The following is a 24348-nucleotide window of genomic DNA, read 5'->3' on the forward strand; positions in this document are numbered from 1 at the left end:
TGATTTCCCAACCAAAGGCCTGGAGTAGCTGAATCATTCTGTGAATGTTTGCAGACTGCTGTAAGGGAGATTAATCCTTAAGGAGAAGGTCATCTAGATAATTTGTGACCTGGATGCCCTGAGCTCTGGGAAGGGCAAGCTGAGATGGCAAGACCTTTGAGAATACTCTGTTGTACTACCACTCAGCCTATTCTCTGCTTCCAAACTGGAAATCTCTGTGGAGAATTCGCTGATACGGAAAATCAATGGGAATATGCAGATAGGCATCTTGGATGTCTACGGCTGCCAGGTCAATGAGAAATTTTGGAATTCAAAGGTATTTGTTGAGCAATTGTAAGTCCAGAATAGGAAGAATAACCTTGTTGTGCTTTGGTTCTGTCACAATTACTCCCTGGGACATGAGATGGAAAAGGGCATCCTTCAAATCTCACGTCCTTGAGCAGTTTCTGGTTCAGTCGAGAGAAGAAATCCGTGAGGGGGTAGAGTTTTGAACTCTATTTTGTACCCCTTTGAAACCACCAAGGACTTATTGTACCAAAAGGAAGGGCTGAATTTAGGTTTCAAAAAGTTTGGGTAGACAGGTTAGGTGCTCTGCGATTTGAGAAGGTAAAGGCCCCTGAGGAGGGAAGTTTTGGAATCTTCCTCTACTGAAGTTAAACCTTCCTTCCTGTGACATCTGTGATGAATTGGACAAGTGCCTCCCCATAAAGGCATCTGCTGAAAGGGCATATTGTGAGGTGCTTTTTACAGGTAGCTTTAGCTGTCCAGGCTTGGAGTGACAAGATTCTGTGCATGTGAATGGAGAGTTCTCCTTTAAAACACCCTAGTTGACCAATGAAGTATCATGGAAGGCTTCTGGCAGGATAACCTGAAGAACTGGGTATTGCAGAAGACTGTGACTGGGGTCAGGCTTTGGATTCAAAATATGGAAAACAATTATCCATACTTACCTTTCCTAGAGGCTCATCATGTCAGCCTACCATTGGTCAGGGAGTGGAGCCAACCCAGTGGTAGGCTGATGTGATGAACTGCAGGAAACATAGTTAAAGGAGGACACCGCTGAACAGATTAGCGTTGAAGTTATTTTATTTGTAAACAATAAGTAAATTACATAAAATCTGTACAGAATGAATCACAGGGGGTGCACATTAGTCAACCCTACCAAGTATTAATTATTGGGACTTGTTAGGAGGAAGACTATGAGGATTCGGTCACCCTCCAAAATACTGCAGGTAAGTTATATACTGCAAATCTATACAGCAATGGAAAAAGTGGAGGACATCGGTATAAACACATCCTCAATTCTAATTGCAGCGTTCCTCGGGTGTGTCTCCCATTGTTGTAACTTGTAGTAAAACTGACCACCACTTCTGCAAAAACCGACCACCACATCTGCAGATTACTAAATTGGTTAAAAATTTCCAAGATCCAGAATTAAAGGAACATTAAAATGAAAGAAATACATGGCTGGTCTCTGGTTGAAAGTGCTAGTTGCCCGTCATGCTTGTCCTCTGACTTCAATACTCCGAGCCATTGACCTGAGACCAAATATGTAGATCAGGAGTTCCAGATTCACTGGCTGTATGCTTGTTTTGGCTTTACAGCCAGGCAAATAGCATTTGCTAGAATTAAAAAAATCTGTTAAAGTGCTGCAACGCATGTGGAGTCTCAGTGCTGAGAAGAAGCTGCAGAAACAGTTCATTTGCTCTTTGGTGGACTGAGTGTGAGATTTGATGGGTCTGAAGAAATGCAGAACAACAAATTTCCATGTGAACAACAGTATATGTGTCGGGTTTTTTCCAGAAAGTGAACACTGGCGGAGATTTACTAAAGGTGGTTCACTCAGAATCTGGTGCAGCTGTGCATGGGAGCCAATCAGCTTCTAACTTCAGCTTGTTCAATTAAGCTTTGGCAATAAAACCTGGAAGCTGATTGGTTACTATGCAGAACGGCACCAGACTTTGCACTCTCCACTTGTAGTAAATCTCTATCATTGTCTCAGATAAATTGGATGTAAACCCAAACTGGATGGCATTTCATTTGCTCTGTGTTCTGTCCTTGTTTTCATCCTTTTCACCCTTCGTTCAATCTCAGCGATTCTGATCTCCTGCATTTTCTTGGCAACTGCTTCTCGTCTACATGCACTCCAGCATGGGTCCCCTGCCATTTCTCGGGGAAGGTTTCCTGACTGTATATGTCCACAATACAGGTAGCCAGCGACTCAGAAAGCTTCTTAATGTAAATCGTTATTGGTTACATGAATAAAGGATCCAAAAACCTAATGCATTTTAGCTTGATATGCTATGAGGAAGGCTTCGTGAAGATTTGTGAATTCTGTATTCAATGTAACCAATAGATTTACATTAAGAAGCTTTCCGAAGTCCCGGCTACCTGTATTGTGGACATATACTGTGAGGAGTGAACGCCCCAGCCAGTGCATTGGTTTCCTGTCTCCACATAGTGAATAGAGCAGTTGAACTTGGGTAAGATTTGTTTCCAGGTTTCCTGATGATGACAACGGTGGACCATGCCTGAGTATCGTGTGTTGAAACGACCACTTGTAGTCACCACTGGAAGTCCATGTGACAGGGTAACAATGCAGGAGATCGGTTGAGAGACAGGAAACCAAGCTATAACAAAGTGCCTGAACAAAGGATTTCAGGGCAGGATCACCAGGGAGAGTTTTAGATTCAAATGGTAAGTGCACATTAGGACAAAGTGCCTTAAATGTTTTTATTCTCCCCCATCTCCTGGAGCTAACCTGCCCCACCAACCCCCTCCACAGATGCATATTTTGCTCGATCTCTGGATGCAGTGCCTCTGTTGTTTGTTTACATCCAGCACTGCAAGTCTCACTGTTCTGGCCATGCCTGCACATTAGCGCCCCATAGACTTTTATGGGCTGTGCTAAGGCCGGACACTATCGGAGATGAAAAACAAAAAAAGCTGCACTTAGGTAACTAAACAAATAACATAGAAAAGCAGCTAGCATATTAAGCAATAAACAAAATGGTAAAAAATATTTAAAAATGCAGCGCAAATCACAAAAACAACTAATCCAATAAAACATAAAAAGTTCCAATTTGTAAATTAGTAAAGGATAAAAGAAAAAAAGCCACTCATAGTGTAGTATTTGAGTAATACATTCACCCTGTTTCATTTCAAGTTACTCGTACATTGTTTTGGATGGTTACCAACATTTATATTAAGTTTCCAACCAAGAAAATGGCCGCAGTCCCTCCAAAAACGTGATGACGTCACATGCTGAAGCTCCAACCAACGCGTTTCGTCATCCAATTGACATCACGTTTTTTGGAGGGACGGCGCACATTTTCTTGGTTGGAAACGTAATACAAATGCTGGTAACCCTCCAAAACAATGTACGAGTAACTTGAAATTAAACAGGGTGAATTTATTAATCAAATACTACACTATAAGTGTTTTTTTTCTTTTATCCTTTACTTAAATATTGGATCAGAGTATTCTTTTAGGACCGACTTCAGATCCTTAAAGGGGAAGATTGATATCATATACTAAAGGTAATTGTTAAGAGGTTATCAGTTAAGTTATCATGTCACCCAATATTCGGTTTCTATTCAGTAGCCAAAAAAGGCATTCAAAAAAGAGGGGTTTGTGAAAAGAGATTCACAGAAAAGCGGCTACATAATGAATAGAACGTGACACTCAGAAAATTTCCAAAAATTATGCTTTATTACACATATATAGATATGACATATGGGCATATGCCCTGGTTTACCATCACCTCAGTATGAGACAATAACACATAGACCTAAAACCATATAAAATGACATCAAGACCGGTCTAAATGCATGTGCAACAGAAAGAATGACTTCAAGAGTCTAATACCTCTGCAGCGCAAGCACATAGGTGAACACTTCCATGGGGAGGTGTATCCAAAAATTGTACCATAAGTATACCATAATATTGAATATATAATAAGTGACCATATCAATCTGGTGAATCCCAATAAGGGAATCCAAAAATTATACTATGGATATATATGTATATCACATGTATGCAAGGCAGCAGCACAAAAAGCGTGAAGAAGAGAACAATAGGCCTAGGGCCTGTATGGAAAAAGACATAAATGTCCAATATATGATACAATGCATTCCTGTGCCAGCACACGTGGTTGGGGCCCATTCATCTGTAATATGAACAGCTGTATCTCAGAGCTTTTGAATGAAAATAAGCCCCAGTTATTCCCAGGATGGGAGAAAAGATGCAAATAGCAACATACTGCTTGAAATGGTGTCTTCACCACTGTTTGTGGACTACACACCACCTTTTGTAGAAAAAACAACAAGACATATCCCAAGGTATCTTCTGCTTGTAGAAATATATATGGTGTTATATCTTGTGTCCTACATAAAGCACCATGATGTCCCCATCCTGTAGTAAAACAAATAATGTGGGAAGTCACTGACAGAGCTTACACTCAGTAAGATATATAGATCATATAGATCACAGAGGATCATATATCTAATGTCCCGCAACAATCCACTCACCACCTGTGCTGTGGAAAATGAGAATAAAAGAAATGTCCTTCATGGGTATTGCCATACACGGCCACAGAGACCAGGGAGCCACCGCTGACATCCACCGATATACCGCGGGCTCCAGCCCCCTCTTGGCGCTTGTGCTGCTCACACTTGCCTCATGGCATGTGAAGATGGCTTCCTCCTCATGGACCAGCGTGCGTTCCACCTAGTGCGCATGACCGGAAGTGACGTAACTGACGTATGACGTCAACGCGTTTCGCCGATGGGCGTATCTCACTCAGCTTCGTCAGGACCAATGGTCCTGACGAAGCTGAGTGAGATACGCCCATCGGCGAAACGCGTTGACGTCATACGTCAGTTACGTCACTTCCGGTCATGCGCACTAGGTGGAACGCACGCTGGTCCATGAGGAGGAAGCCATCTTCACATGCCATGAGGCAAGTGTGAGCAGCACAAGCGCCAAGAGGGGGCTGGAGCCCGCGGTATATCGGTGGATGTCAGCGGTGGCTCCCTGGTCTCTGTGGCCGTGTATGGCAATACCCATGAAGGACATTTCTTTTATTCTCATTTTCCACAGCACAGGTGGTGAGTGGATTGTTGCGGGACATTAGATATATGATCCTCTGTGATCTATATGATCTATATATCTTACTGAGTGTAAGCTCTGTCAGTGACTTCCCACATTATTTGTTTTACTACAGGATGGGGACATCATGGTGCTTTATGTAGGACACAAGATATAACACCATATATATTTCTACAAGCAGAAGATACCTTGGGATATGTCTTGTTGTTTTTTCTACAAAAGGTGGTGTGTAGTCCACAAACAGTGGTGAAGACACCATTTCAAGCAGTATGTTGCTATTTGCATCTTTTCTCCCATCCTGGGAATAACTGGGGCTTATTTTCATTCAAAAGCTCTGAGATACAGCTGTTCATATTACAGATGAATGGGCCCCAACCACGTGTGCTGGCACAGGAATGCATTGTATCATATATTGGACATTTATGTCTTTTTCCATACAGGCCCTAGGCCTATTGTTCTCTTCTTCACGCTTTTTGTGCTGCTGCCTTGCATACATGTGATATACATATATATCCATAGTATAATTTTTGGATTCCCTTATTGGGATTCACCAGATTGATATGGTCACTTATTATATATTCAATATTATGGTATACTTATGGTACAATTTTTGGATACACCTCCCCATGGAAGTGTTCACCTATGTGCTTGCGCTGCAGAGGTATTAGACTCTTGAAGTCATTCTTTCTGTTGCACATGCATTTAGACCGGTCTTGATGTCATTTTATATGGTTTTAGGTCTGTGTGTTATTGTCTCATACTGAGGTGATGGTAAACCAGGGCATATGCCCATATGTCATATCTATATATGTGTAATAAAGCATAATTTTTGGAAATTTTCTGAGTGTCACGTTCTATTCATTATGTAGCCGCTTTTCTGTGAATCTCTTTTCACAAACCCCTCTTTTTTGGAAGATTGATATCAACCTAGATGAGTACTGCTGATTCCATGATTCACGTTCATCTCCCATTGGAGTTGCCTATATTGACCGGTGTGTTATGGTCAGAATATCTGGTAAGAGGCTGAACCATTCGGGTGTCCTGGTGATGGTAGATCGTGGGAATACTTTTGGGACTTTTACAAATTTGAACTTTTTATGTTTTTGTGATTAGCGCTGCATTTTTTTATATTTATAACCACTATCGGAGATGATCCATTAGAAATCTATGGGGCTGCAATGTGCAGGAGTAGCCAGGATGGCAAGACTTGAGTGCAGACATCAGAACCCCAGTACATAGATCTCCCCTCCAGAGTTCCCAGACAGATGTTAGGTAGGTTAACTTTTTGGAATCTACTAAAATCACAAATGGACCCCCCCTTTAAGCCAACCGTAAGCAGGAGATTTTGTAGGAAACAAAGATTACTTAAAGAACAAGTTCATGTAAAGTCCCCCTAGACCCCTCAATTCAGTAAATTACATACCTACCCACAGGTTTGTGTTTACCTCCTCTGGCACTTGGGGTCTCCTGTGTGGTTTCCAGCCTGGCCTGTCTACTTACATCACACAGACTTCAATTGGATGTTGCTCCTTCAGAGCAGGTATGGCCCATTCAAGTCTATGGGACTATGCAGGCGCAGGCACCCTGGAATTAAAATTTTACCGACTGAGCTCTAGACAGCATGGGGGGCTGTTGCCATCAAAAGAATTTAAGTATGGACCTGTGGGGGTGTGTGCGGAGGGGTTGGGGCGATGGGAGGATGGTTTTGGTAAAAAAAACCTTCTGCATGCAGTTCCCCTTAATACAAACCTGATCCCAATCTGGAGTCAGCCAAGTGCACGGGAGCCAAGGTTCTCTCTGCTCTCTCCCTCCTCATTGGTCCACATACAACAGCAGGAGCCATTGGCTCCTGCTGCAGTCAATCAAAGCCAGTGAGGAGGGACCGGGTGGTGGGGCTGAGCCCTGCTCTGTGTCTTGTGGACACACAGAGCAGGGCTCAGCAGTGAGCACACAAGTGCCTCCATGGCAAGTGACTTGTTATGTGGGCACTCAGGCGGGGGGGTGTAGATTAGCCAGAGGCGCCAGCGGGTGGAGCCGAGAAGAGGAGGATCGGGGCTGCTCTGTGCAAATCCATTACACAGAGCAGGGAAGTATGACATATTTGATATTTTAATAAAAAGACATAAAGAAGATTTACTATCACTTTAAGGAGCTAGGTAGGGGGGTTGGAGGATTTTTTTTGTATCGTGAACTTGTTCTTTAAAAGAATCTTTTAAAGGAATTCAACAAAAACCTGGCATGCAGAAAAGCAGTCAATCATATCAAACGACCCAGAGGTAGAACGGATACCAATAAAGGTCGTCATGTTCCATATGGTCTGTTGGGATCATCCAGGCCTACTGGAAACAATCCCCAAGCCCTCCTTAACCCCTACCAGCTCCATAAAATGTTCCACTGTTTCATACCACAGCAGGACTGAGGGAGTACAAAGTTCCTGGACATGGACACACAAACCGATGGAGGTGAATGTACAGCGGGAGATAATTTGGGAACATAATTCTAGGAAATACGTTGGTAAAATGATCTTATTTCCAGCAAAATCGTCCTTTTAAAAATGTAAACAACAAAAGTGTCAGTATTCTCCTATAATAGCTCAGAGCTTAGCTTAGGTACTGCCCAGATCAGTGTTAGGCATACTGCTGACCTCCTGCTGTCGTGAAACTACAAGTTCCAGCACACCTTTGATGCTGGAGCCTGCGGTTCTACAACGGCTGGTGAGTGTAGTTTTGCTTGAATCTGCATGATATGCGACAGGTATACCTTACATGGGACAGGAGCAGGCTTGGTATCCAAAGACTCTTCTAGCAGCTGAACCACAAGTCTCAGCGTGTTCTTAGTTCCACAAAAGCTGGATGCCCAAAGGTTGCCGTATTCGGCATTTAACGGAAATGGAAACCCAGAACATAATAAACGGTATTTTCCGGTTTTCATCCTTTGTGCTTCTTGATGTCGTTCGAATGATGTGTACTTTCTTTACCTTGTCAATTATTTGAATTACGTACTGACTCACCACCCAAGGGCAATGCTAGATGGCACGGCTGTATGCGAGGCATGTGTTATTGTCAGGTGTTACCTAGATAGAAGAAGTACAGAGTCATCTATTGGAAGGTTAGCTGTGGACCTCTGGGTGGAAGAAGTACACAGAGCCATCTATTGGAAGGTTAGCTGTGGACCTCTGGGTGGAAGAAGTACACAGAGCCGTCTATTGGAAGGTTAGCTGTGGACCTCTGGGTGGAAGAAGTACACAGAGCCATCTATTGGGAGGTTAGCTGTGGACATCTGGGTGGAAGAAGTACACAGAGCCGTCTACTGGAAGGTTAGCGGTGGACCTCTGGGTAGAAGAAGTACACACAGCCATCTATTGGAAGGTTAGCTGTGGACCTCTGGGTGGAAGAAGTACACAGAGCCATCTATTGGGAGGTTAGCTGTGGACATCTGGGTGGAAGAAGTACACAGAGCCGTCTACTGGAAGGTTAGCTGTGGACCTCTGGGTGGAAGAAGTACACAGAGCCATCTATTGGAAGGTTAGCTGTGGACCTCCGGGTGGAAGAAGTACACAGAGCCGTCTACTGGAAGGTTAGCTGTGGACCTCTGGGTGGAAGAAGTACACAGAGCCATCTATTGGAAGGTTAGCTGTGGACCTCTGGGTGGAAGAAGTACACAGAGCCATCTATTGGAAGGTTAGCTGTGGACCTCTGGGTGGAAGAAGTACACAGAGCCATCTATTGGAAGGTTAGCTGTGGACCTCTGGGTGGAAGAAGTACACAGAGCCATCTATTGGAAGGTTAGCTGTGGACCTCTGGGTGGAAGAAGTACACATAGCTGTCTACTGAAAGGTTAGCTGTGGACCTCTGAGTGGAAGAAGTACACATAGCTGTCTATTGGAAGGTTACCACCTGTTGATCTCTGGGTAGAAGAAGTACGCAGAGCCGTCTATTGGTAGGTTACCTATGGATTTCTGGGTAGAAGACATACACTGAGCCGTCTACTAGAAGGTTACCACTTGTTGATCTCTGGGTAGAAGAAGTACACAGAGCCGTCTATTGGTAGGTTACCTGTGGATCTCTGGGTAGAAGACGTACACAGAACTATCAGTAGGTTAGCTGTGGATCTCTGGATAGAACACGTACACAGTTCTTTCTATCAGTAGGTTAGCTGTGAAGCCTTCTTGTTGAAGCATGGTCTATCAGTCAGTGTCCCGGATCTGAAGGGACTGTGGTCATATTTCAGGACCAGTTCCAGCTCCTGGAAATCCTGAAGCCTTGCAACATCTTTATCCTAAAATAAAACAGAACAGTAGAATGAGACTTATCTGCTATCAGAGATCTATATGCTGTCAGACTCGCCCACCTTACCAACCATCTCCGCCAATCCTTCCACTGGCTTCCGATTGCCCAACAAATAAAATTCTAAATACTAACAAAAAAAAAAAGCCATCCACAACTGAGCCCATCACCAACCTCATCTCAAAATGCTACTCCCAAAACCTCCTGCTCTCTAGCTTTATCTTCATCTCCGCCCATATTCATCTCCAAGACTTCTCCTGAGCCTCTGCCACCCTCTGGAACTCCTTACTCCAATCTGTTCAGCTATCTCTTGCTGCCTTTAGAAGATCCCTGAAAACTCGCCTCTTCAGGGGAGACGATCCTGCCCCTACCCCACAAATAAACTTTTACCTTCTCCATCAACTCAACCCCCCACAGTTATTACCGTTTGCATCACTTGCTCCTCCCTTTTAGATTGTAAGCTCCCACGAGCAGGGTCCTCCTAAACCTATGGAGTTGTAACTGTACTGTCTCGCTTTGCAAAGCACTTAGCAAACTATTGATCCTTTCTCAATCTTTTATTAACCACTTCAAGTCCGGACACTTTCACCCCCTTTCTGTCCAGGCCAATTTTCAGCTTTCAGCGCTATCACACTTTGAATGACAATTGCGCGGTCATGCAACACTGTACACATATGAATTTGTTAGCATATTTTTGAGACAGATAAAGCTTTATTTTGGCGGTATTTATTCACCACTGGGATTTTTATTTTTTTTGCTATGTAAATGAAAACTCCAAAAATTTTGGAAAAAAGTGTTTTTCTTATAAAATTTTGCAAATAAATAATATTTCATCATAAATTTTGGCCAAAATTTATTCCGTTATCTTTTTAGAAAAAAAAAAAACCCAAATTAGTTTATAACCAAACATTATAATTTTTAAACTTTATTTTACATTTTTATATTATTACTTATGTTTTTTTTACATACCGTCACCCTAGCAGTACATTGTCACCATGGTGACACTGTACTACTTGTGGGGGGTGATGAAGATTTTTTTTCCTTTTTTACACTGATTGCTTTTACACCCATAAAGGCTGTAAAAGCAATCATTTTTCCTTCTCTCTGGCTGCATTCTTGCAGTCATTGAGAAATACTGTGTGAGCTGTGATTGGTTACAGCTTGTCACATGGTACAAGGCTGTTGTGAACAGCCCTGTACCATGTGACCTCTGTGATCATTTAAAGATTTCACATGTAGTAAGCAATGATGTCAGAACTGACATCTTGCTTACTACTCTGCATGTGACCACTGATTGGCCAATCAGTGATCACATGATCGGGACCTTGCACAGAGGTCCCATACGTCTGGAGGACACAGCAGGCACCGGATCGCGGTGCTGCGCGCTCCCAGGGAGCGCACACAAGCAGGGGGCGGGGAGGCCGTTTCTAAACGGCCACCCGCCCCTGCACTGCCACCGTCCGGACGGGAGGTGGTTAAAATAAAGTAAAATACAATTCCAGGAAAAACCTATTATTAAAAAGACCCCACCCCGCTTCTAACACCTAAGCTGACTAACCTGTGTAAGAAAGATGTATATACGTGCCGATTTTCAGGGTGCTCTGGTCTTGTCACGTGATCTGGCTTTCCTGTGTCAGTCAGCAGCAGCTGCAGGGGAGAGGAGGGAGCACCAACAAGGGAAGGGCCATTGAAACTTATATAGGTTGTCACTGCTCCTGGGGAGAGGAGCTCTCTCCTCTCCCCAGCAGCTACTGCTGACTGACACAGGCGTCACGTGACCAGTGCGGACTAGGTAAATATACACATCTTTCTTAAACAGGTTAATCAGCATAGCCGTTAGGAGGGGGCAGGGGCGGACTGACAACTCATGGGGCCCCCCGGGTAATAGGGGTCATGAGGCCCCTGTGTCCTTGCCCAAACTCAAAAAAGCCTATGAAAAAGGTACCAGGGGTATCTTATGGGGCCCCCTACTGACCCCGGGCCCTCGGGCAGTGCCCGAGTTTCCCAATGGTCAGTCCGCCCCTGGGAAGGGGCATTTTTAAGACTAGTTAGGTTTATCCCAGAATTCTACTATACCATCATGGATTCTTTCTATAGTCTGGGCTCTCCTGGGTCTCTCTCTCTTCATTGGCTGAGACACAGCCATGGGAGCCATTGGAACCTACTGCTGTCACTCACAGCCAGTGAAGAGGAGGGGGGTGGGGTGGGGCTGAGTCCTGCTGTTTGTGTCTATGGACACTTATTGTGCTGCGTCGCAGAGTGTCAGGTAATAGCCTTTTATGCTGCGGGTGAACTGTCCCTACATAGTTACATCCAAATCTACTGAACAGGAATCTTAAAAACTGAAGTGTAACACGCAACACACAATGAAGTGCATGTCTGTGCACACGGCAGTGTAATTAAGGCCTAAGGACACAAAAGATAGCCTGACTCTTGTTAATGTATAATTCCAGATTGTTATCCAGCCACTTGTCACGTGACTGTAATCCAGCTGCCTGTCACATGACAGGTTTGGCTCTAGCTGACAGTAGGGCTGCTCACAGGAGGAATATTTAGACATCTAGGTTCACACTTAGGTGGTGCGGGAAACCCTATGTCCCAACGCGTTTCCCGCACTGCTTTGCAATTGCACTGCCCTTGCGATCTGCTGCGGCTGTCAAAACAATTGAACAACACCCCAAACACAGGTCGCGAAAGCAATGCATTTGCCTGCACTGGATAGTACGGTACAAAAACGACCATGTATATAAAGAGACAAAAAGAGGGCGCATGGGCCTAGTGCATTACCTGTAGCCTCCCTAGCGGTCTGATTATGTCTGTATTTCTGTGCTCAAAGCGGTACATTTTTTTGCATGTAAATATGTATTTTTTTTTTATTGTAGGCCTGTAATTTTTAGGAATAACTCACTGAAATCTGTCCGAACAAGAGTCTAGTAAACATCCCGGGTATGATAAAATTTGAAACACAAAATCATAAATTATAATATAATAATCATAAAAATAATATGATAATACATTTAATTCAATAATATAATCAAACCAAAAACACTGAAATGTGAAATATAGCGCCAAGTTCGCACATCACTGAGCTCAGTCGCAGAATCGTTTTCAGTGTCTGATGAGGAATTTCCCCCACGAATCATTATCACTCAATTCTGCAAGTGGTTCTGATTTACTATCGCTGTTCTCTAGCCGGTCTAAAACCGCTTTTGACCTAAAGGGACGCTTTTTGGACGCGATGGACGTTTCTCAGTTTCCAGGCAGAAAGAACAGTAAAAATGCAGGCAGGGCGCCGGACAAAGCACTCGGGACAAAATGTATATGAAATGGTTTGATACAGGAATGTTATACTATGTGATTTTAGTGTGTTTAGTGAATGTCACTTTTACAATTTTCTAATTTCCTGCCGTTCCGTCCCCCGTACGTCCCGACGTCGCAGGGAATGGAACCCAGAAGACAGATGCCGGCATCGGCTGGAGGACATTGCCGGGGACACTGCAGGGGGGACATCGCGGGAGTGCAGGACAAGGTAAGTGAAGAAGAGATCCCGGAACAACGCTGCAGTGTATTCCCGAGTGTAGCTCGGGGGGGGGGGTTACCGCTTGTGGTGCTGAAACTTTACCCCGAGCTACACTCGGGAATACCGCCAGGGGGGTTAAAAATGAGATTTATGTATAAAAAGTAAAATACTCACAAGAGAAATAAAATCAGATGGAAAGCATGTCACAAGGGATGCAATATGGTCCAAAACCCCTGAAGGTGGTCTGGTGGGGGACTGTACACCTCTAGATAGCTGCTGGCTGACGCTTTTCAAGGTTGTACCTCTTCCTCAGAAAACGACCATGTGATCCGGTTGCAGTGCGGCTCCAAAATATGTGCATGTGGTGCAATATCAACCCATTCACAATGAATGGGCTCAAATCGCACTGCACTCACATGTGAATGGCACTTTCCTGTGAACCGGGGCTTAAATCAGTTATGCCCGTTTTAAAAAATAATTAACTGTAACATGAACAGCACGATTATTTCTGGGTGCTGATGATTAGAACCGCTGATATTTAAAGTGAAAACAAACATATTGTATATCGTAGAGCCTAACAGCTCAGTGTTTTTGTTAAATAAATTAAAGAACAAAAATGATAAAAACCAAAGCATCACATTCACAGGAGGAAACCTTGCACTAAGCGCGTATCAGCAGTGCCATCCAAATCCTGCCCTCAGCCAGTCATGGCCGCCACTGTAAAGGACAGGTAGGGTAGAAATATTATGTTCTGCGTTCCTGAAAGACCATTATGTGATAATAAAATGGAAATGACAGGCCCTCTTCAAAGCAGACATTAGCCCTATATGTCACTTTTGTACCCCACTGAAGCGGATTTCCTTCCACTCTCCCCACTGACAGCCACCATGGGCATTGCAAGCACCCAGGAGGGGTAGGAGGGGGGGGGGGCAGGGATACATGACTGGCGGGCACACCTTCCAGCATGAGTGGTAGTGATCACAAAGTTGAAAGGAGATGTAAACAGACTTCCAGCTGCAACAGCAGTGATGGCCCCAAGCATGTTTGGACATGACTATGAACCCACTTGATCTATCCTGCTAGGAAGCTGTCAAACCCAACAGCCAATCATAGGTGACGGAGGCTTCCCCCACCCCATAGCCACAAGTATAAAACACCCCATGCATACGTGCGGTTGTGCAGTAAGAAATGACGCTGCCTATGATTGGCTATCATCTTTGATGGCTTCCTGGTGGGACAGCTCAGGCGGGTGCAGACTCACGCCTGAGCTCATCCCTGGCACCCAGGAGTCAGTCCACATGACCGTTCTACTACATAGTACTTATGTCTACGGCAGAGAAGGGGTTAAAGAGCCCATACAACTTTTGCTAAATTCACCCTCTAATCTAAACCATAATAACCTGCGTTCTGGAGCCGCTTGCCTACTACTTCTTTTTGAGACCTTTACCCCCTCTCTTCAATTAGACGGGGGGGGGGGGTAAGAGAGAGGAAACCAATGACAGCACCGATCTAGCGCCTACCTTCCGGAGCATAGTGTTCGGCAGTTTGCGGATTCTCTCCACGTTGTCTGGACTGACGCCCAGCTCATAGCAGCAGACTCGGAGCAGCTCTCTGTAGGTCAGGGCCTCCCTGTCCATCTCCACCTCGATGAAATCGTTGTCACCAGGGGCATTACTCTGAATTCTCACTTTCAGGACTAGTTCTGCTCAAAAACAAGAAAAAAAAAAAATCACATCAGAGATACAGTGTACAATGTATGAAAATAAACGTCCTTGTACCATTCACAGATACCAGCTTCCTTTTCCATCTAACACGGGGGTCAGCAGCCAGTAGATCTTGGCCAAGTGACTGGTAGACCTCGGTCTGGGCTTGCTGAACCACCATCCCAGAGCATCAAACAGAGTGCAATGCAGAGGGACTAGTAAAGTGGCAGCTGCAGTAGGGAGCAAGAGCCGCATAAGCTCCTCTGTAGTGCCGGCTCCTGTCCCATGCCGAGTGACACCAACTGCACTCCATCTTTTATCCCGGCTAGCGACATCCAGAGTGGTGCCAGCAGAAGAAGAGACCTTCAGGTCAGTGTGAAGCAATACACTGGGCAGAATTGTATAGGGCTTCTTTCACACTGATCTGCTGCGGCTTACCCACATCGCGGGTGCAGTGCAGTGTACCTGCAGTTTTTCTTTGTGGTTTTCTGCTCATAGCAATAGACTTCGGTTACTTCCTGCGGGTGTGGTGCCCTTTATGAATGGAGTTTTGGTGCGCTTTCAAACAGTGCACCACACCCGCAGGACATAATAGAAGTCTATGGCAAAGCGCAGCTAACCCAGGAAAAGTCACACATCAATGTGAAAGCAGCCTTGAACAGTAAGGGTCCATTCACATTTGCAGTTTTGGGGGGGTGGTAAAACCCCATAGTTAAGATGTCTTTCATGAGCTATGCGATTTCTGCTACCACCCGATTTTTTTCCATCAGCAGACCTTGAATGCTGCACAGTGACGCCATGTAATGATGGAGCACCTCTCTGTAGCCAGTAAGAAGTGGGGGGGACTTTGCCTTGACATTCTGAGCTCGCCGAAAGTGGGCTGAATGATACCGGGCATCACTCAACCCAGAAGACAAACGACACTGGATTCGTGAATTAGCGTGTGTACACTGCTGGGACACCACAGTAAAAAAAACCTTGTTATAATGTATTTTCAATGTGTTCAGGAATTTCCAAGATGGCGGCTTGTAAACCTCCGGTTTAGCGGCTTGACGTCATTGGTACACTCTAAGCGTTACATCACATCATGTGACTTCCTCCTGTGAAAAATGTAGGGAACTGAAGTTTGTTGCCATTTCACACAAATTTAAGGTTTGACATGCTGGATATCCATGTACTTGGTGCAACCTCAACTTTTATATTTTACCAAACAATTGGGTGATTTGTTGCATTTGTGTGCCTTAAAATTAACTTTGGTGTAATTTTTTTACAGAAATGTTGCGTTTCTTAGACCTTAGTGACATAAAATATTGGCACTACCGCCATTTTATTCTCTAGAGCAGCGGTTCTCAACCTGGGGGTCGCGACCCCTTTGGGGATCGAACGACACTTTCCCAGGGGGTCGCCTAAGACCATCGGAAAACACATATTTCCGATGGCCTTAGGAACCGAGACACCGCTCCTCTATCTGTCTCCAGGTGTGGGCGGGATGACATGCCGTCCCTGTCATCTGGGCACACCCCCGGGATCAATCGTTCGCCGATGATTGGCCGCCAGAACTGTAGCTCAGGAGAGGCACACAGGCGGCCAATTACCGGCGAGGAGGTGGAGCTTGGAGAGGAGGAGCCGAGCGGCACCGCGAAGATCGAGCGAGTGAAGAGGAGGAGAGCGGCCGGAGAAGGAAGACATCTGACCGGTAAGTGTCTGTACCATGGGAGAGGGAGGGAGCGAGCGAGCCCAGGCTGGAGCAGGGGTCAGCAAGGTAAGTATCATTGGTGTCAGTGGGAGGAATAGTGCCCCATCATTGGTGTCACTAATACCAATGATGGGGCACTATTCCTCCCCCCACTGACACCAACGATGGGGCACTATTCCTCCCCCCACTGACACCAACGATGGGGCACTATTCCTCCCCCCACTGACACCAACGATGGGGCACTATTCCTCCCCCCACTGACACCAACGATGGGGCACTATTCCTCCCCCCACTGACACCAACGATGGGGCACTATTGCTCCCACTGATACCAATGATGGGGCACTATTCCTCCCACTGACACCAGTGTTGGGGCACTATTCCTCCCACTGACACCAGTGTTGGGGCACTATTCCTCCCACTGATACCAGTGATGGGACACTATTCCTCCCACTGATACCAGTGATGGGACACTATTCCTCCCACTGACACCAATGATGGGGCACTATTCCTCCCACTGACACCAATGATGGGGCACTATTCCCCCCACTGACACCTATGATGGGGCACTATTCCTCCCACTGACACCAATGATGGGGCACTATTCCCCCCACTGACACCAATGATGGGGCACTATTCCTCCCACTGACACCAATGATGGGGCACTATTCCTCCCACTGACACCAGTGTTGGGGCACTATTCCTCCCACTGACACCAGTGATGGGACACTATTCCTCCCACTGACACCAATGACGTGGCACTATTCCTCCCACTGCAAAATTACAGTTATGAAGTAGCAACGAAAATAATTTTATAGTTGGGGGTCACCACAACATGAGGAACTGTATTAAGGGGTCGCGGCATTAGAAAGGTTGAGAACCACTGCTCTAGAGTGTCTGCTTTCAGAAGATATATAATGGTTTGGGGGTTTATGCAATCTTCAGGCCTAAAAATGTTTTTTAACCACTTCCAGTTCGGACACTCCCCCCCCCCCCTTCCTGCCCAGGCCAATTTTCAGCTTTCAGCGCTATCACACTTTAAATGACAATTGCGCGGTCATGCAACACTGTACCCATATGAATTTTTTAGCATTTTTTGAGACTGATAAAGCATTATTTTGGTGGTATTTAATCACCGCTGGGATCTTTATTTTTTTTGCTATGTAAATTAAAAAGCCCAAAAATTTTGAAAAAAAGTGTTTTTCTTATAACATTTTGCAAATAAATAGTATTTCATCATAAATCTTGGCCAAAATTTATTCCGTTATATTTTTAGTAAAAAACCCAAATTAGTTTATAACCAAAATTATAATTTTTAAACATTTTTTTTTTACATTTTTTATATTGTTTATTATTTTTTTTTTTACATACTGTCACCCTAGCAGTACAGTGTCACCATGGTGACACTGTACTACTTGTGGGGGGTGATGAAGATGTTTTTTGTTTTTTTTACACTGTTTGCTTTTACACCCATAACGGATGTAAAAGCAATCATTTCTTCTTCTCTCTGGCTGTATTCTTGCAGCCATTGAGAACTACTGAGTGAGCTGTGATTGGTCACAGCTTGTCACATGGTACTGTTGTGAACAGCCCTGTACCATATGACCTCTGTGATCATTCACAGATTTCACACGTAGTAAGCAATGATGTCAGAAGTGACATCTTGCTTACTACTTTGCATGTGATCACTGATTGGCCAATCAGTGATCACATGATCGGGACCTCGTGCAGAGGTCCCGTCCAACGATTGGTGTTCCACTGTGTCCAGAGGACACAGCGGGCACCGGATTGCGGTGCTGCGTGCTCCCAGGGAGCGCGCAGAAGCAGGGGGCGAGGAGGCCATTTATAAATGGCCACCCGACCCTGCACTGCCACCGTCAGGCCGTTTATATACAACGGCCGGACGGGTGGTGGTTAAACGTGTGCAAAAAAACGCAAAAATGGCCCCTGAGAGGGTTGAACCACTTTGTAGTGTTGGAGCCGCTAGTGACCTGATGGAAGAGGTAACCGGAAAACACAGCCGCTTAGGCTCTTCCTCCTGCAGGGAAGGAGACATATTTGAGACCCTGGCAGAGCATGCAGCAATACCTTTCATGTTGGAAGGGAAGGCTCCAGTGAAGAAGAACGGCTGAAAGACTTGCATAGGTCCACCATGAGCGGCGCTGTGTGGAAGATTAGACGGAACAGGCGAGAACATCCCGCGGTTCTGGGAGACCGGCGTCTGGCACACGGATCCAGTCTGTACAGGCGAGTGCGCACATTCTTGCGGGATCTGTACTTCGCCGTTGTAAAACAAAGCCGGGAACTTGTCCTCTTTCTTCACGGAAGAAGTCAGTTGAATGTTTTCCACGCCGTTGCTTAGCAAAGGAAAGCTGGCGGTGGGTGGCGGCGGTGCGATGTGTGGGTTTCCGTTTTCCGCGAACGCAGCGGGGGTGGTCTCTTGCTTGGCAGCGCTGTCGCGGGTGTAACTGTACGGGAAAGGCGGATTGGCGAGGTAATTCGGGACAAAAGATAAATCGGGTTCAGGCCTAACTTCTTCCGCTTCTAAATCCTCCACTAAAAAAAAAAGAAACATTTATTTACAAACATAAAAATGAAAAATGTGATGACTAGTCACAGAGCGGTGTCTTTTCTTTTCTTTTTTCTTAAACTCGGCAAATATGCACCAAAAATGAGACAAGTAAGATTTTTTACACCGCAAGGGAAGCACAGAGGACCAGTGTGAACACATACATTGAATTTAAAAGGATGCATTTTTCTTGAGCTTTCTTTGTAGGCTACGTTCACACTAGCGTTGTGTGCAGGCGGCAGAGAGGCATTTGGGAAGCGTTTTTACAGCTTCCCAAACACCTCTGCCAATTCTGCACATTGCAGCACATGGTGCTGTTCTAACGGGAGTGTTTGCGTCGCGGCAAAACGGACGCCTCTGGTTGAGTCAGGAGGCGTTGAATCCTCCTATTCTCGTCTATGGTGCCGCTCCGCAAACGCCCGCCTGGCGTTTGCGGAGCGGTAACACCACTCATACTGCATTATAAGCGTTTGTGGGGCGTTATTAACGCTCGGCAAACGCCTAGCAATCGCCGCTACACTGCGCATGCGGCTTTTGACGAGCGTTAAAAAACGCTCTGCAAACGCCGGACCAACGCTTGCCAAACGCTATAGGGGCGTTTGGCAAGCATTGGTAAAACAGCCAAGTGTGAACGAGCCCTTAAATGCAAAAGCACTTCAAAAACTGCTCAGTGTGAAAGCAGCCAAAAAAGTGCTGAAAATAAATTTGTATTTATTTAAATTCATGATAATTAAAAAGTCAAATATAACACAATTTATATTACACAAACACAGTGAAGGAAATGCATATTTGCTCCCCGGCTGATTTTGAATGTTTGCCCCTCACAAAGAAATGATCGGTCTAAAAAACTAAATGTATTGTAACACTGAGAGACAGAATAGCAACAACAAATTCAGCAGAAATGCGTCTAACAAATGATGACTGATCTGCATGTTCATGAGGGAAATAAGTATTTGATCCCCTTCACAAAACATGACTTGGTACTTGCTGGCAAATCCCTTGTTGGCAATCACAGAGGTCAGACGTTTCCTGGAGTTGGCCCCCAGGTTCGCACACATCTCAGGAGGGATTTTGGCCCACTCCTCTTGGCAGATCCTCTGCAAGTCATTAAGGTTTGGTGGCTGACGTTTGGCAACTCGAACCTTCAGCTCCCTCCACAGATTTTCAATCAAATGAAGGTCTGGAGACTAACTAGGCCACTCCAGGACCTAAATGTGCTTCTTCTTGAGCCACTCGTTTGTTGCCTTGGCCGTGTGTTTTGGGTCATTGTCATGCTGGAACACCCATCCATGACCCATTTTCAATGACCTGGCTGAGGGAAGAAGGTTCTCACCCAAGATTTGATGGCACATTGCCCCTTCCATCGTCCCTTTAATGCGGTGCAGTTGTCCTGTCCCCTTATCAGAAAAACACCCCCAAAGCAGAATGTTTCCACCACCATGTTTCACAGTTGGGATTGTGTTCTTGGGGTCATAGGCAGCATTCCTCCTCCTCCAAACACAGCGAGTTGATTCCACAGAGCTGGATTTTGGTCTCAGCTGACCACAACACTTTCAACCAGTCCTCCTCTGCATCATTCAGATGTTCAGTGGCAGACTTCAGCCGGGCCTGGACATGTGCTTTCTTGAGCAGAGGCACCTTGTGGCACTGCAGGATTTCAGTCCTGGTCGGCGTAGTGTGTTACCAATTGTTTTCTTGGTGACTGTGGTCCCAGCTGCCTGGAGATCATTGACAAGACCCTCACGTGTAGTTCTGGGATGATTCCTCACTGTTCTCATGATCATTGACACTCCACGAGGTGAGATCTTGCATGGTGCACCAGACCTAGGGAGACTGACACTTGTTTTGTGTTTCTTCCATTTGGGAATGATTGCACCAACTGTTGTCACCGTCTCACCAAGCTGCTTGGCCATAGTTTGGTAGCCCAGTCCAGCCTTGTGTAGGTCTACAATCCTGTCCCTGACATCCTTGGACAGCTCTTTGGTCTTTACCATGGTGGAGAGTTTGGAATCTGATGGTTTGATTGCTCCTGTGGACAGGTGTCTTTTATACAGGTAACAAAATGAGATTAGCAGCACTCTCTTTAAGAGACTGCTTCTAATCTCAGCTTGTTACCTGTATGAAAGACACCTGGTAGCCAGAAATCCTGCTGAATGATAGGGGATCAAATACTTATTTCCCTCATGAACATGCAGATCAGTCATCATTTGTTAGATGCATTTCTGCTGAATTTGTTGTTGCTATTCTGTCTCAGTGTTACAATACATCGAACATTTGATTGTTAGACTGATCATTTCTTTGTGAGGGGCGAACATTCAAAATCAGCCGGGGATCAAATACACATTTCCTTCACTGTACATACATACACAGATATATACACACATACATACACACACACATACATACACACACACACATACATACATACATACATACATACACACACCAAATATGGTTCTGACTATATCTGGCCAATGACATTTGGCTGCAGGCTGGGGAGCTATACCAGGCCACATGCCCACAGCATTTTGAGGGTACCCTACCAGGGGGCACCCCCTTGTCCTCATGTTAAAGAGCTTTATCAACACATGCCTGGCCTGGTGGCTGTGGGGGTCTGCACAGGGAGGGGGCTGGGAACCTACGACAAACTTGCCTCCCAGAACTCTCTTGATTTCTCTCTTGGAGGTGAGCTGAGCGGCTTTCTCTCCTTTGTTGGTGAAGATCTCTTTATCAGCCCCGGCTTCTAGCAGGTAGGACACGACGTGAAGGTGATTGCGTTTACAAGCCCAGTGAAGGCAGGTCCTGTGCAGAGGGGGAAACACAAGGCTATCATACTAGCAAGGGATAAAAGAGAACAAGAAGAGGTGACAAAGCAGTAATCCCTGAAACACACATCCACCTCGGATTTCTGGGTGTAAGCAGTGGTCTCTCTGCAGAGATCCAAAATGAGTGACAGGGGCTGCTGCTCGCATACAGATACCAATGGTCCTTTCTGCAGCCTATGGGCCGGGTCTGATGATTTTATGCTGCTGGAGATGAAAACAAACAACAGTAAGTCTAGGTTCACACCTAAGCGTTTTCCGCAGCGTTTCGCAGAGGCGCACAGCAGTCCATTTAACACGACTTCCTATGGGACACGTTCACATCTCTGCGTTTTCACCCGCTGCGTTTTTTGGAAAGGGTCAGGGACTATTTTTAAATGCAAAATGTTGCGTTTTTGGTTCTATAAACTTCAATAGAGATGCTGCAGAAACGCACATGGTGTGCTTATGATACATTTTGCGTTTTATTCTGCCCAGCAACTAGTTGGAAAAAAAACGCAAAACGCATCAAAAACATGGCAAAAACACGTGTGCAAAAATGCAAAATGCACAGCAGAAACAGATCAAACGCAAACTGCATAGGTGTGAACCTGGCCTAAGACGTGCTGGCATATTCTTCAACACCCTCCAGAGTCAGGATCTGCACGTAACTTTAGCTGCAGCACAGAGGGGGCAAAGCTCCACTGACCACCAGCACAGAGGGGGCAAAGTTCCACTGACCACCAGCACAGAGGGGGCAATGTTCCACTGACCACCAGCACAGAGGGGGCAAAGTTCCACTGACCACCAGCACAAGGGGGCAATGTTCCACTGACCACCAGCACAAGGGGGCAATGTTCCACTGACCACCAGCACAGAGGGGCAAAGTTCCACTGACCACCAGCACAAGGGGGCAATGTTCCACTGACCACCAGCACAAGGGGGCAATGTTCCACTGACCACCAGCACAGAGGGGGCAAAGTTCCACTGACCACCAGCACAAGGGGGCAATGTTCCACTGACCACCAGCACAAGGGGGCAATGTTCCACTGACCACCAGCACAGAGGGGGCAAAGCTCCACTGACCACCAGCACAGAGGGGGCAAAGTTCCACTGACCACCAGCACAGAGGGGGCAAAGCTCCACTGACCACCAGCACAGAGGGGGCAAAGTTCCACTGACCACCAGCACAGAGGGGCAATGTTCCACTGACCACCAGCACAAGGGGGCAAAGTTCCACTGACCACCAGCACAAAGGGGGCAAAGTTCCACTGACCACCAGCACAGAGAGGCAAGACACGGTACAGTCTGAAAGTCCTCTATGGATCAGTAGTGATGTTTTAACATGTCACCCTCCATGTGGATACAGTACAGTCTGAACGTCCTCTATGTATCAGTAGTGATGTGTATACATGTCACCCTCCATGCAGACAAAGTACAGTCTGAACGTCCTCTATATCAGTAGTGATGCGTATACATGTCACCCTCCATGCAGACACGGTACAGTCTGAATGTCCTCTATGTATCAGTAGTGATTTGTATACATATCACCCTCCATGCGGACACGGTACAGTCTGAGTATCCTGTATGTATCAGTAGTGATGTGTATACATGTCACCCTCCATGCGGACACGATACAGTTTGAACGTCCTCTATACTGTAGATCAGTAGTGATGTGTATACATGTCACCCTCCATGCAGACGCGGTGCAGCCACTCACCAGCCGTTGATCTCATTCTGGGAGTTGACGTCCGCCCCGGAGCTGAGCAGTTTCTGCACTTCTTCCAGGTCCCCCAAAGCAGATGCTTCCCTCAGTCTTTCTTCCATGTATGTGGGGGGATCGATCATACAGAGGGCGACATACACAGAGCCGGGGGAGGGGCACGCCTGATCTGATAGGAAAAGTGGGGCTTAGGTCTGCATGGAGGATGCGGGGAGGAAACACAGATCAAGATGGGTGGCAGGGAGTGGGCAAGCCAGAGATCAGATCTGCATGGAGGATGTAGGAGGGACAGGGTACAGGTCTGGTTGGAGGACAAAGAGCTCAAATCTGCATGGAGGCTGTAGGAATGACACAGATCTGCATGGAGGTTGTAGGGAGGACAGGGTACAGGTCTGGTTGGAGGACAGAGATCAAATCTGCATGGAGGATGTGAGAAGAACAGGGTACAGGTCTGGTTGGAGTACACAGAGATCAAATCTGCATGGAGACTGTAGGAAGGACACAGAACTGCATGGAGGATGTAGCTAGACAGAGTTCAGGTCTGGTTGGAAGACAGAGATCAAATCTGCATGGAGGCTGTAGGAAGGGCACAGATCTGCATGGAGGATGTAGATGGACACAGTGCAGGTATGGTTGGAGGACACAGATCAAATCTGCATGGAGGATGTAGAAGGACAGGGTACAGGCCTGGTTGGAGGACACAAAGATCACATATATACAGAATACAGGGTTTAGATCTGCATGGAGAATGTGACACAGAGATGAGATCTGGGAGGTCACACACAGCTTAGATCGGCAAGCTTCGCTCGGGCTCCAGGGACATTGGTGGTGTGCGGGGCCCAGTGTCCGGCCTCCCCCGGAGCGCAGAGCGGGGACCGCAGGCTCGATGCACAGCGCTGGGGGGCGGGATTAGAGGGGACACACACAATCCAGCAGATTGGT

The 24348-nt window shown here is 46.0% G+C and overlaps 1 protein-coding gene across 2 annotated transcripts in view; it reads right to left on the reverse strand.

Moving 5' to 3' along the window:
* ANKRD40 (ankyrin repeat domain 40) overlaps positions 1-24348 on the reverse strand; it is a 40250-nt gene extending 15902 nt beyond the window's left edge. Inside the window, exons 1-5 of one of the 2 annotated variants that reach the window (XM_089689633.1) lie at positions 23404-24344; positions 21536-21684; positions 18402-18869; positions 14436-14617; positions 7617-9387 (exon numbers count right to left, since the gene is read on the reverse strand). In XM_089689633.1, the coding sequence (XP_089545759.1) occupies positions 9253-9387; positions 14436-14617; positions 18402-18869; positions 21536-21684; positions 23404-23531 (1062 nt within the window). In that variant the 5' untranslated portion in view covers positions 23532-24344 and the 3' untranslated portion in view covers positions 7617-9252. Of the gene's footprint in view, positions 1-7616; positions 9388-14435; positions 14618-18401; positions 18870-21535; positions 21685-23403 lie in introns of those variants that run through there. The other variant, XM_089689634.1, reaches the window with a different exon arrangement.

The sequence above is a fragment of the Staurois parvus genome, unplaced genomic scaffold, assembly GCF_062004578.1.
Source record: "Staurois parvus isolate SC_StPar_1 unplaced genomic scaffold, SC_StPar_1.0 ptg000487l, whole genome shotgun sequence".
NCBI classification, from domain to species: domain Eukaryota; kingdom Metazoa; phylum Chordata; class Amphibia; order Anura; family Ranidae; genus Staurois; species Staurois parvus.